The 13848-nt window shown below is 47.7% G+C and overlaps 1 protein-coding gene across 3 annotated transcripts in view; it reads left to right on the top strand.

Moving 5' to 3' along the window:
- The first annotated feature begins 1587 nt into the window (after positions 1-1587).
- Positions 1588-13848, top strand: part of rxraa (retinoid X receptor, alpha a) — a 90056-nt gene continuing 77795 nt past the window's right edge. For 2 of the 3 annotated variants that reach the window (XM_056431942.1, XM_056431941.1), the window contains exon 1: positions 1592-1950. In XM_056431942.1, coding sequence (XP_056287917.1) covers positions 1923-1950 — 28 coding nt within the window. In that variant the 5' untranslated portion in view covers positions 1592-1922. Of the gene's footprint in view, positions 1951-13848 lie in introns of all 3 variants that reach the window. The other variant, XM_056431943.1, reaches the window with a different exon arrangement.

Here is a 13848-nt window from a genome sequence, read left to right as displayed (position 1 = left end):
CTGACGATTGTTTACTCGGCAAAGATAGATTGAAGGACACGTTCGCACAAAAGAAAGGCCTTGGGCGCAATAATAATCGCTCCTCGCGCATCTGCACACCTAAAGCACACACACACACACACACACACACACCTTTATACAGTGCCCAATCAGACTAAATATTTTTCCTTTTTTTCTCGCGCAACTGCCTTTGATCTTTGATGTGTGCCATGCATCGTATTAATTATGCATCTCGCCCTCAGTGCAAACGCAGTTAACTCCTTCACATGCTTAACCGGAGCGGGGCTCTCGTCATGGCGGGGGCCCGGAGGATGGCTGCAGGACGAGTATGCATACATACCGCTCCCATATAGTGCACTGCATAGGGGGTTTCATAGTGTGTGTGTGTGTGGGGGGACTCTCCTTCGATCTGGCCATTTTTCACTCTCCTGTAACACGTGCCGGCCCCACTGTGTGTGTGTGTGTGTGTGTGTGCACAGGACAGGAGGGTCGAAGGAGAAGGAGGTGCACGCAAGATGGATGTGGCTTGAATTAGGCATGAACTGTCATGTCCAGAACAGATACAGCAGCAAGGGCAGAGGTGGAGAAAGAGAGAAAGAGAGAGAGAGAGAAAGAGAGAGCGAGAGAGCAAATAGAGAGTTGCTCCAATGCAGCGTTATGCAAATACTGTCAAAACTATAGCTGGAAAAAAATTCATTGATTTTTTTTCCCTTCTCCTTTTTGTGCCATGTTGGCAGATCCCACAGTATGAATCGCATAAGCATTAGCAGATGTGGTGTTGGGGGGGGGGGGGAATGGGGGGGGGGAGGACTTTTGAGACGAATATCAATGTGGAAATATTTTATACGCACAGCTTTCTTTTGTTTTCGTGCAAAAACAATGGGTTATAATAGTATAATAGGTATAATAATATTTATTTTATTTGGTCAAAAACAGTTTGGGGGGGGGGGGTTCTCAATATTGGTCGTTTTCAAGATGCAACGTGATGAAAAACAGTACATCCAAATCTCAATGTGCAAGAACATTCTTGTAACAGTCATATCACTGACACTGCAAATAGGCATGGACTTTTGTTTGGGGGGGGGGGGGCTTTAATCCATCCATCCGATATGCAGAGAGGGAGAGAAAAAGAGAGCGAGAGAGAGAGAGGCTAATTGCATCAGTGGAGAGAATCCTATGAGGCCTGAGCCTAACATCTATCTTGAGCCCTCAGCCCCTGATTCAACAGATGTGACCAGGTTAGAATAACAGGAGATAAGCAGCGAGTGGAAAGAAGTAGCTGCTGCTCAGCGGAGAAGAAGAGGCTCCTCCGCGTGATCTTTTTTTTGGGAAGAAAAACCCTCCTCTCAGAGCAGTCTGCAGACTTTTAATGACAACTCCAAACAAAACAAACACACGCTATTTCCTTGTTCTTCACGCGCTTCTAAAGTTCCCGACAAGACGCGCCGGCCTCCCGCGTCTGTGAGCGTGTCGCTGCAGCTCGGCGCTACGTCGGTGGGAGTACCCCCTGCAGGGTCCCTTTTCTCTCTCTCTCTCTCTCTCTTTTTCTTCTTTGCAGCGCACATCCAGTAGTTGGAGTTGTTGCCACGGCGAGCGCGCGAGAGAGGGAATAGGAGAGCGCGAGCGCCGCAGCAGCAGCAGCTGAGTGAGCAGACAGGAGGGCGACAATCGTTTCGGTTATCTTTCCCCGAGACTTATCACGCGTCGGCCTGTCACTTTTACCGCTCCGCGCCGAGTTGGAGAGAGGGAACCGCCACCGCCGCCGCCGCCGCCGCAGCAGCAGCAGCAGCAGCAGCAGAGCCCAGGTCTGGTCCGCTCTGCCCGGGCAGAAAGAAGCAGAAGAAAAAAGGAGAGAGGAAAAGAAAAAAAACTCCCCGAAACGCGGTCGTCTCAGCGGGCATGAGCTAACCTACCAGACGGTCATGGAAACCAAACCGTTCCTGTCATTGGGTAAGTTTGTTTGTTTAACGACTGAGCCTTGTTACGTTTGAACATGTGTGGGTTACGATGGGACTTTTTTTCCCCCCTTCTTCTTTTTCTTCCTTTCCTTTTTCTTCTCCTTCTTAAATCGACGGATGAGTGTGAAACGTGTCCTCGCGCTGTGCCGACCCCCCCGCCTCATTTCCCCTTTGGTCTCCTCTCTTGACAGCGCGTGCCAAACACATCAACATCTTTGTAGCGGACGTTGTCTTCTTTAGTTCGCAACTTTTAAGTTTATAAGCAGATATGCTATTTCTCTCTGTCAATCTCTCTCTCTTTCTCTCTCTCTGTCTCTCTCTGTATCTCTCTCTCTCTCTGCGCGTCGCAGAGCTCACGTTGCGGAGCGAGCCGATGACATCTCGCTTCGATACGGAGTGACATGTCGCTCCGGAAGGAAGCCGTGCGCATACCTCGCGTGCGCCGCAATTAAATGCGGGATAGTTTTTTCTTTTCTTTTTTAAACTTAACTCACAACTTTAGTTTTTTAGTAAATGTTTACGGGAAAGAAATTGCGTTAAAGAGAAGGGTTGCATAAATAAAAAAATATGTTTGAACTTGCACGAGCAGTTTCCTTTTCGTTTAAGTGTCGTTTGCTTTTTATCTAGTATAAGTGTTGCGTTTACTGCGCCTTGTTAATATGAGTATTGTTCTTGTCCTTCACGTGCTTCCGTTTGACTTTGAATGCGCAGGCTGGCTGGTGGGGTTTTAAACAGAGCCCGAGCAGCATAGTGACTTAAACTCCAACGAAACGCAAACGAAGTTGCTCGACTCGTTCGCCATCGGCCTGAGTTTGTCTCCTCGAACTCAATATTAGCTCAGCCAGGTACACGCGGGTGACACGTGCAGGTGTGGGAGAACCGCGCCGCGATCTCAGCGCGTGTGTGCGCATGCGTGTGGGTGTGCGAGGACACACAAATGCTTGTTTAAATCTGCGGAAGGATCTGACACGATGCGAGGTGCTGAGGTGAAAGGTACTGAGCGTGGCACTATTTATCGCAGGGAAGTGTAACTGTCACGTGCGTTTCCCCGTTCGCCGCATACCACCAGGAAGAGGGCATTTGTGCAGCTGTAATCATTTCAATTAGTGCACTGGAACTTCCAGAACAAAAAGTTTGAATACCTTTTCTCAAAAATTCTCTGAAACTATAAATCCCAAGTCTCCAACGGCTGCTTTTTTATTTTTTTAAACTTTAAATTCATTTTCAAGCACACACACACACACACACACACACACACACACACACACACACACACACACACACACACACACACACACACACACACACACACACACACTGTCACAGTTTTGTCAAAGTAAACAGAGCAGACTCTTGTCACCCCCCCTCCCCTCCCCCCTCCCCCCAGGCAGCAGCGACACAGTACAGCGCCGTGGGCCAAACCTGTTATTGTGTCTGCCGTCTCTTTTCACGAGGGCGTCGCGTTAAAACTCCGACACGACGGTATATCCTCGGCTCCTGAGCCCGGATGCACCGAAAGGAGGATTTCGCGGGAATAGGGGGAACACACACACACACACACACTATTGTTGCAGATGCACCGTCTTGCGTGTCCACGTTGGAAGTGCTCCAGCGAGGCCTGAATGTGCACCGGAAGGGATTCTGTTCGTCTTGATCTGGACGCTCCTTAGAGTTTTGCCTGCCACTTTTAATTGTTCACACACACACACACACACACACACACACACACAGACACATGTGCCGCATCAGCAGCTCCTTCGTGGTCCCAATCCACGGGCCCTTGGATCGGCGGTTATACTTAGCCCTGCTCCCATCAAGAGGTCCTCTTCTGAGTACCGATCTGTAATCGGCCACTTCAAGGACGCCTTCTGCGATCTGCCAAAGTCCTCGGGAGCACATCGATTAGCCGCTCGCTCTGCGTGATTGCCCGTCCCGCCGCGTTAGGCTCTCCTGACGTGCGGCCGGCACATCTTTACAGTTCTGGATTGGGTGTCGTGGGAAAAGTGCACGCTCACGCCCGAGTGTTGCTATTTGTCACCTCCTTAAGAGGTGTGCGCTGTCTTTCCTGAACCCTGTTGGAACTAAACTCGTTTGGTGCTTTGTGTTTCGGGGAGCATAAGGTACAACCAACACACACACACACACACACAGAAAAACCAATGAAGTTCATGGTCTTTGATGAGAAAGTGAGATTTATGACACTCTGTGTGTGTGTGTGGGAGACTGACATTCCTTTTCTGGCAGTAACTCAGGAACAAAGGTAACACAGGGAGAGAGGGTGTGTGTGTGTGCGGTGGGAGTGGGCTGGTGGAGTTACACTGCCAAAAGCATTTGGCCAAGTTTGTCTTTTTACGGCCGTCCAGTTTTGTGATCCCGATGTGACGCTTTTGCTCCCCTTTTGAGGAAAGGGGCTGCAGCTGTCATTTTTATTGGAGGAGTTTTACAGCGAGACTTAATGGCTTAAAGTGACAGCGCTCTCTCTCTCCCCCCTCCCCTTTCTCTTTTTCTTCTTCTCTTTCTCTCTCTCAATCTCACCCACGAGGCCTTTTACTGGAGCAAATCAAAGAAAATGCGCTTTTTTTTTGCCCACCCTCCGACACTTTCCCACCCCTCACCCCTGCCAACATCCCAAACCAAGCTGAACGAGGCTTACGCTCCAATTACGACCTGTGTGTGTGTGTGTGTGTGTGTGTGTGTAGGTGTGTGTGTGTTTCTTCTTTCCTCAGAATTACACTGACTTGGAGACCAAGTTCTTGTTTCTTGGAGCATCATCGGCGATCATTACAAGGCATAAGGCGGTTGGCTTTGGATATACCGGCGCACATTTCGTCCAGTCACCCCCCCCCCCCCCGCAGCCTCTCGCTTGTTTACGCTCTAAACAATCATTTCCGCGCGGCCCTCTCGGCGCACAGAACGGCTCGCTCGCAGGAGGTCTTTATTGATAACGGCCCTCGCCGAACTCTGCACCCCGAACCTTGACCTCTGCTCCTCGAGTGCTCGATCATTCCAGGAATTCCCCCTTCGGCGTTCAATCTGTTGCCGGGAAGTGTTTAAAGACGGGAGCCGCGTCGGTCTTTGTTTCCGCGCGTCTTACTTTCTGTCCGTGTCCCGTCGTTACTTTCCATCCACGGTGACGAGACGTCCTCCGAAATATTTAGCCCGCGGCAATGTGAGACGCAGACAAAGCCGCAAATCGACACATTTTTAAAAGCCTTCTGGCATGTTCGCTCAATATGCAACGAACCGATCGTTTCGCCGGAGTCGCCGGAGAACCTTTCGGTGTCGGCGTTTATTGCGGCAACGCTGAGATTGAAAGGGTGCAAATCGAGGAAGAACACGGTGTTTTGTAGAGGTGTTGTTAACCCTCCTGTTATCTCCACATTTACTAACATCTTATTACCCTCGGGGTCAATTTCTCCCCAGTAATTAAAACCTCCAGAACATTATTTGAATTAATATTGTTTTCCAAGTTTAAGTGTGAGGTACTTTATTTTTGTTTGTTGACTACCTAAATAGACCTTTAAATAAATATAAAAGTTGCGGAAGGTTATGTTTTGATTGCCGTGTATTTGTTTATTTATTCATTTATTTGTATGCGTGTTACTCGCATAACTCAAAAAGTATTAAACCGAATCGCATGAAATTTGGTGGGATGATTGGTTATTATCCGGGGACCATTTGATTAGATTTTGGGATCGATCGGGTCAAAGGTCAAGGTCAAGGTCATGAGAAGGTCAAAATCTTCTTGAATCGCATGAAATTTGGCTTATATGTTTTACAAATTGACCCCAAAGAACACCGATGCGTACAAGTTGTGTACAGGATATTGAAAACATATCATGTGAATTTTATGTTTTCCCAGTTGTCCCCAATAAATGAGGAAAAGTCGTGAAATATAAAGCAAAATTAATGTCAATCAATTATTTTTTTGAGAGACATTAAACATTGAATGGGGTCAAATTGACCCCAAAGGTAATGGGAGGGTCAACAACAAAACAAAACCCCCCAAAAAGGCGAAACGAAATAGAAACCGTGGCTGTCGGAGGTCGACTCGCCGATCGACCGTAACGCAGGAACATATTATGGCTGTTATGATGTGCTTTGTAATTAAGTAAATAGATATGAGCACATAGGCTCGGATGGGTATTCACTGGAGAGGGATGCCGAATGGAGCGAATCCCAGATACGTTATGCTCCTCCACGTCGTTATACCTCCGTTATGCACACATTGTGTTTATCCACACTAATTATAATTGGCCCCGATGAGAACCACAGATGTAAAAGAAATGTTGATTTATTCCCCTTAAGTAGCCGTGAAGAGCAAAAGCAGCGGGAGGGAATAGGATGATGTTCTCTCCCACATGCAGATGACGGGGTTGCAGGAGCGAGATTAAACTACAGCGCGTTGTTGTTGCTTTACACGCCGTCATAACAACACGCCGCGCGATCAAAAGGCGGAACGACGCGTTTGATGTCGCTTCAGAGAAAGAAACGGATTCCAACTGTGACGTTTTTTTGTGGTTAACTGTATATTCAGGTGGACACACGCACACACAGCAGCCCCACTTTCTTTTTTCTCACACGTACTGAATAACACACACACACACACACACACGCAAACACACGTTAACACTCGCCGTCGCCGTAGAAACGGAGCGGGGTAATTAAGATCGTGTCTGTCTGCCGCTCCATCGCAGTTTTCTTTTTGAGGTCAAAGGGAACGAGAGGAGGTGTTCCAGCGCGCCCCGCCGCCGCCGCCGCTATGTTCTGTCTGTCACCTTGCCAGATGGCAGCGGGGGTGGGGCTTCCACGCGCTGTTGGGCACGGGGCCACGGAAATCCCACAGCATGCAAAACACCTCGGTCATGTCCTGTGTGTGTGTGTGGGTGTTTGGGTGTAAGCAGGAGGCAGCAGCCTGGGTCATGTGCGTTAACACCTACACGCCAACAGTCGCACATCTGTACTTTTTTTATTTGCATGTCAGATTAATTGAAAAAGAAGCCGCGGCCGCGATTCTGGAGGGACGTTGGCGGGACACTACAGTTCTGGCGCAGGCCACCTTAAGAAATGAGTGATGCATTCAGTCCATTCAGTTTATTTTATATAGCCCAATATGACAAATTAAGACATGCCTCAGAGGGCTTTACAATCCGAACACATACGACACCCCTGACCTTTGACCTCACATCGGATCAGGAAAAACTCCCAAGAAATAGCAACAACAAAAAAATCACGGTGGAAAAAAAGGTGAAGAAACCTTCAGGAGAGCAACGGAGGAGGATCCCTCTCCAGGATGGACAGGAGCGATAGACGTCATGTGACCAGAAGGAATCACTACAGAGTTTACGTCGACATGCAAGCACAAGCATGGGGATGTCGTAACTTTGACATGACTCTCACCGATTGCTGCGCATGAGAGAGAGAACACAGATAACATGCGCGATAGCAGGGTTCCTCTGTGGGGGGGGAGGGGAGGGAGAGAGAGACTGTGACCTCCACACACACACACACCTGTGTACACGTGCACACACAGGCAGACATGGGCAGCACATGCAGAACGTCGGCACAGAAGTCTGGAGGGCTCCGTCTGTCACCTCCGCTTGGAAACCTCTCCGGGCCCGTCTGGTTCCAGGAATGTTTCCAACGGCAGGAAGGGTGTTTCTTTTTTCTTTTTTTTTTTTAAGAACGGAGGGGGCGTGGCTTACTATATGGGGTGGAGGGGGCGACCATAACGGCGACGACTTTGAAGCTTTGGCTCTGTGTTAATGTATGTTGAACATCCACGTACAGAGCACCCTCTCTCTCTCTCTCTCCCTCACTCCCTCTCCCTCTCTCTCTCTCCCTCTCTCTCCCTCTCTCTCTCTCTCTCTCCCTCTCTCTCCCTCACTCCCTCTCTCCCTCACTCCCTCTCTCTCTCTCGTAGGTGTCCGTTCCCTCCCTTCCTCTGCCCAACAACGTTCAGTCTATTTGAGTTTGTTTTATTGGCCCAGTGAGGGAAACTCGCCTTGCAGACGGGGCTTGCAGTAAACTCAGCAGAGTAGAGCCGTGTCAAACGGAAAAGCAACAAGGCCACAGGACCCGAGACGCCTGTGAAACGCACAATAAAATAATGAATTAATAAATGACCCATCTGGACCCCAGTGGCACCAGAATGCAGAGCTCCACGACTTACGGTTGATAAAAGTCGGAAAGACTGAATGAATGAATGCAGAAAGAGCATTTAAGTGGCGACGGAGTAGAAGTGTGTGTGTGTATGTGTGTGTACGTATATTCAGTGTGTGTATTTATATATCTGCTGTGTAGGGGGAAGAACGTTGAGCAACCAGGTGTACGAGACAGACGGGAGACAGGCAGGTGCCGGCCGGTTCTTTGTCGTCGCCGTCGTGCATACCTGAGCGCTGACGGTTGCCCGTGCAAAAAAAAAAAAAAAAAAACACATTAAAAAAACCCGACTCAGTTCAAGTGTTACACTTGGGATGCTGTCTTCAGTTTCAGTGTGGAACAGGGGGGGGGGGGGCTGCTGCAGATTAAACTGGACGGATAGAGTGCAGAGGGCCCTTTTATTGGCAGGGACATGTGCAGCTGTGTGTGTGTGTGTGTGTGTGTGTGTGTGTGTGTGTGTGTGTGCCGGCATGCACCAGGGATGCAGCTCACCTTTCTCATTTTCATCATCATTGAATAATGTGGTTTTTTTGACCACTTTATCATTTAGCCTATTTAATATATATATATATATATATATATATATATATATATATAAAAAAGATGAATTAACAATTGGTTGCTTTGCACGATGTATTAAACTCAGACGTAGGAGAAGTACAAATGGCCAACTTTGAGCTTGTGACAAAACGACACGCGGATGATTTATCCACCGCCAGCTGCCCCGTTTGCATGAACCAGAGTGTCAGAAAGGGGGTACGGTGTGTGTGTGTGTGTGTGTGTGTGTGCGTGTGTGTGAGCGCTTTGGCATGCAAAAGTGTACTGCATGCTTTTACGCTTTTTATGGGCCATGTGTGGCCGATGCTGCAACATGTTGATGTGGCGGTGGTGGGGAGGTGGGGAGGTGGGTCGAGCAGCTGAGAGTCAGTACGCCGTGTCTGTCTGGGAGGAGAGGGGAGGGTCAGGGGGTTGCGGCTGGGTCACGCTCCCCGGGAGAGGGTGAGGAGAGGATGGAGGGGGGGGGCGTCAAAACCCAAACCGCCTGCGAAACAAAAAGTGAAGGCGTGTTGTTTTCAGCTCAGGTCCTGTTTCATTTTGTGCATCAGTGCAGCTATTGTTAGTCACAAATTAATTGTTAATTGATCCAAGGAGCGATAAAAACAAGGCACTTAATCTGCCTCACACACACACACACACACACAGGGAGACACATGTGCTGTGTGGAGAATGAGAGTGGATGTTTATTACAGGATCCTGGTGGATGCTAAGGTGCCCCGGGGGCTATTAAAGGCCTCACTTAAAAGGCACACTGATGAGGGCTGCTTGAGGGGGTGGAGGAGGAGGTGAGGAGGTGAGGAGGGGGGGGGGGTGTAGAACAAGAGTGAAAAAGGAAGAAAAGACAAGTTCCCGGAACAGCGAGCAGAAGGAGGGGACCGAACAGGGCGAGCACATCTGGATTGCCTCAGCAGAGTATTTGTGCAACATCTGGAAACATTGCCTGGAATTTAAGGGGTCCCTTTCTTTCCTTTCTGGGTATTTTATCCCTCCCTCCCTCTTTTTGTTGTTGTTTTACTCCGTCCTCTCCTCCGTCCTGTTTTCAGGATCTTCAAAGTCAGAGCCCGCCAGGCGAGTGAAACCCTCCCGTGGCAACGCACGTCCAGCCCTCGCTTTTTTATAGCGGGAGGGAAATTGGGCCCATGTGACCGACTCCCCTTTGCGCACGTCTCGGGATAATTAAGTGGCACTGAAGTGAGAGGGCGCCCATCTGTGGACCCAGACCTCGCGGGCCAAACACAACTCATTAAAAAAATAAATTAAAAAAATAAAATAATAATCCCTCCACTTTCCGCTGACGGTAAACTTTAAATTCAATCGTGAAAAAAAAAACCTTCGTTTTTGTCCTTGACCGACGTTGACTTTTTTTTCCGTCCAGCATGAAAGAGCCACTGTGCATCATCATAACAAACAAACAAACAAACAAACAGGCTTCCTTTTGTGTGATGTGAAAAAAGCTTTTTCAAGTATTGGCTTGAAAGAGAAATAAAAAAAGCACGCACAGAGAGGTGTGAAGTCCCCGAGGGAGGAGAAAGTCCCCGTATTGTTTCAACGCCCTCAGTCGATTTGTGCTCTCACTGCCTCCGAGGCGACATCACAGGCGGATCGAGCCCCCCCCCCTCCAGTCGGTGGGCCTCCTCGGTGGGCTCGGCTGACATGCAGGTGTAGCGCGTTCGGAGGCAGGGGGTGGGGGAGGAGAGCGCAGAGATGGATGCTATCGCAGTCTCCCTCTGACAGGCCTCCTGATGCCCACCCCGCCCATCTCCCCCATCCCCGTGAGCGCTGCACAGGCAGGAGCAGGGCAGTGATCAGAGAGGCGATGGGGTGAGAGAGGGGAGGAGGAGAAGAAGGACGGACCGGCAAAGAAGGGAGAAAGGTGAAGAGACATCCAAGGATTACGATGCAGTCAGGATTACATCATCTACGTTATTTTGTTGTTCTCAATCCAACATCAAGAAGAAAACGTCAAGTTCCCATTCAGACTTCCTCCTTTATCTGGTTATCTGGGAGGAGGAGGGAAACATGCAGCCTGCCAATCATCTCTCTCTCTCTCTCTCTCTCTCTCTCGCTCTGTGGACGCTCAGCTGAACTTCCTTCTGATGTTGCTCTGCTGTTGGCCTCCATCTTTCTGCATGACTGAGCTGACAAGTTGGACTCCTTTCTAGGAATGCTGATGTTGAGAATGCTGTGTGTGTGTGTGTGTTTGGGATGTTATGACAGAGCAGTGTCATGCAGCTCTATCTGTGTGAGGATGTGTGTTCATGTCAGTTGAGTCATTTCTTTAGATCGAATATCCAGCCGACAGGAACATGTGTAAAGACGCGTGTCCGACGCCACGTGAGCGTTTTGATTGGTCTGGGAATCGGTGGATGACCTTTTTTTCCTCTTTTTTTTTGAAGTCGATAACGCGTTCAAACATTTTTAAAACTAGATGTCCGCTGCCGTTTTCCAGAGCGGTAATGTCTTTGAATCTCTTATTGAGGCCAATAAACACTCCAAAAGGACAAAGATATATTCAGTGAATATTATAGGAAACAGAACTTTTGGGGAATCGTTACGTTTGAGAAACTGGACCCAGGAACGATTTGTATTTTTGCCAAATTTTCTAAAGGGGAGAAAGTCTCTTTTTCACATTCATACTTTGTATTTGGGGTTTTCTACTAGAATATGTGTGTGTGCTTTGATGTTAACCTCCCCCCCAATATTTATGCATTCAGTTCTAATCAGTTTGTGGATCGTAAGTAGAACTAATCGGCGAGTATTTTGATCAACAATTAATCTTTTTTATATGGCATTTTTCATGCAAAAATTGCGGAAAATGCTCTTTTTCAGCCTCTTGAATATGCATATTTCCTCCTGTTCTCTCTTTTCCATCAAATCAAAATGAACATATTTGGTCTTTTCATTCAAAGTTGCTTGAAGACGTTGCCTCGAAACCGGGATGGATATGTTTCAGTATTTACTGACACTTTTAACAACAATTAATTGGCAGCTTAATCCATAATGAATAGAATCGTTAGTCATAGTTAGCTACAGCTGTTTTTTTTTTTTTCATTACTATTATTATTATTATTATTATAAAGAGCTCTTGCCCCGGGAGCCAGATTTAGTATTTTTAGGAGCGGCCTTCTGCCTCGCTGGATCAACACGTCTTGCTGGCATCTGCAGGTAGACCCGAGGCTGATATCATGGATGACATTAGGGTGATGTCATGGATGACATTCAGCAGCAGCAGGAGGAGGATGAGGAGGAGGAGGAGGATGCCGCAAGCCCCAGCGGAAGGTGCCTCAACCTCAGTATCGTAAAGGAAAGCAGAGCCTTTGGTTTATGATGCACCCGTCACTCCTGGCCTACGCGGTAAAACTTCAAACGCATCTCTTCAAGTTAACCGGAGCATTTAATATCTTACGTGTAAATGGTGCGCCTGTGGAAACCAAAGTTTAAATTCCTAAAAATCTGAGGAAGAACTAGAATGTCAAAGGAAAAAGTCCCAACTCACATGCTGTTGCTCAACTATCTTGTGTTTGTGGTTCAGGGAATGTAAAGTCACACATTAGTACATGTTTTAAAGTCGTCATTTTTGGAAACTGGAAAGATTTTGTTCATAAGGAAGGATGTGGTCTTCACTGCAGCCGCATCCACAGGGTCACATCCACGATTGTCGTCTCAGGGTCTTCAGTGGACCACGTCCAGTTGAGCTCCACTTATTGAGGAAAACAATTCATACGGTGAGGCGTCCGTTCCGTTCTCCCCCCTTTTCTTCCTCCATCTCTCTTTTTCATCTCTCCATTCTTCTCTTTCCTTATTGTTTTTTTATTGTTTTATTGTTATGACTGATCCAAGGATGTGTCTTCATCCTTCTCGGTTTGTTTATATAACTATGTGGCCATGTGACGGGGGGGGGGTGGGGGGGGGCACTGACGGCATAATGATGTCTTTTATCGCTGAGGTCGTCCGTCCTCGGCCTTCTCGCATAATCTTTTTCTGCGGAACCGGAACGTCAGCTGAGGTTATACCGAGCACGTCGGGTTTTGTTTCTTGTCTCCATGGCAACATGGTCTGTTGGGTCTCCTTCTCTTCTCGGCTTTGTTTGGCACTGACCTCTGAGCCGCCGCATCCTTTTCACCCCGTTGCCTGATTTTGTTAAAGATGGATTTTGTTTTTCAAAATTGTTTAAAGCGCCATCACCGGGTTTTGTCTTGAATTCTCTTCTTTTTTGTGTGAATTAAAAACAAAATACAAAACGACACATCACAAATGGCACGGATCATTAACAGATGAATACAGGGTTAGCTTATATAAAAGAAACACGTACAAGTGAGTCTAGCCTTCACTCCATTCTAAGCCCGAGGAGCCCGGGGTCTCTTGAACACATACGCCTCTTGGCGCCTCGTCCTCTGAACCGTCACCCCAAAGACTTAAAGTTGCATCATCACCGTCAGAGCGTCGGCGGGGTCTCAGGTAATCTGAAAACCCAGAATCGACAACGTCTGACACAAACGTCGTCTTCTAATACTCGATTCCTTTGGCCAGTTGAAGGGCCAAGAGTCCGTCCTTGTTTCGAGAGTACGGCGTCGTCTCTGTGCGTCAGAACGCTTTCATGAGACTTCTTCTTTTCTTTTTTTATCAAAGACCTTTTTTCCTGGCCACAATTTGTTGAATGAAAATGTATATATTATTTTTGCTACACTGTTCTCTTTGGTTGGAGTTGTTTTCACAGGTCACACATTTGCAGCAGACCAAACTAAAAAAGTATTTGCGGGGGCGTGTTCGAAAGGTGCGTTTCTTCATCTTGATGCATGGAATCTAAAAATCTGATATTGCTGTCAACGCTTTTTTCCTTCTTTTTTCTCTTTGACGTTATCAACGGCGCTCTTTTTTTTTGGTACCGAATTAAAGGGTACCTGTAGTGAAAGCGAATATGTAGCCAGATCAAAAGATAATGTGTTTCTAAAGGTTATTCATGCACTGACGGTCCAGTATTCAATAACAATACGTAGTTTAGGCTGTTCAAAGTCCTCAACTCCGACATGCGACATTGCACTGGAGCTTGAATATGTCGCGGGTGGTGTGACGTCAAATCGTTGAGAGATCGACAGCCAGCCACAGCGGATGTGTTCAGATACCAATATAAACAACGTCGAGCGCACGCAAACAAATGCTGAGAGATTGA

The sequence above is a fragment of the Pseudoliparis swirei genome, chromosome 15, assembly GCF_029220125.1.
Source record: "Pseudoliparis swirei isolate HS2019 ecotype Mariana Trench chromosome 15, NWPU_hadal_v1, whole genome shotgun sequence".
NCBI classification, from domain to species: Eukaryota; Metazoa; Chordata; class Actinopteri; order Perciformes; family Liparidae; genus Pseudoliparis; species Pseudoliparis swirei.
The sequence above is the reverse complement of the archived record's forward strand: the minus strand, read 5'-3'. Positions and strand labels throughout refer to the sequence as shown.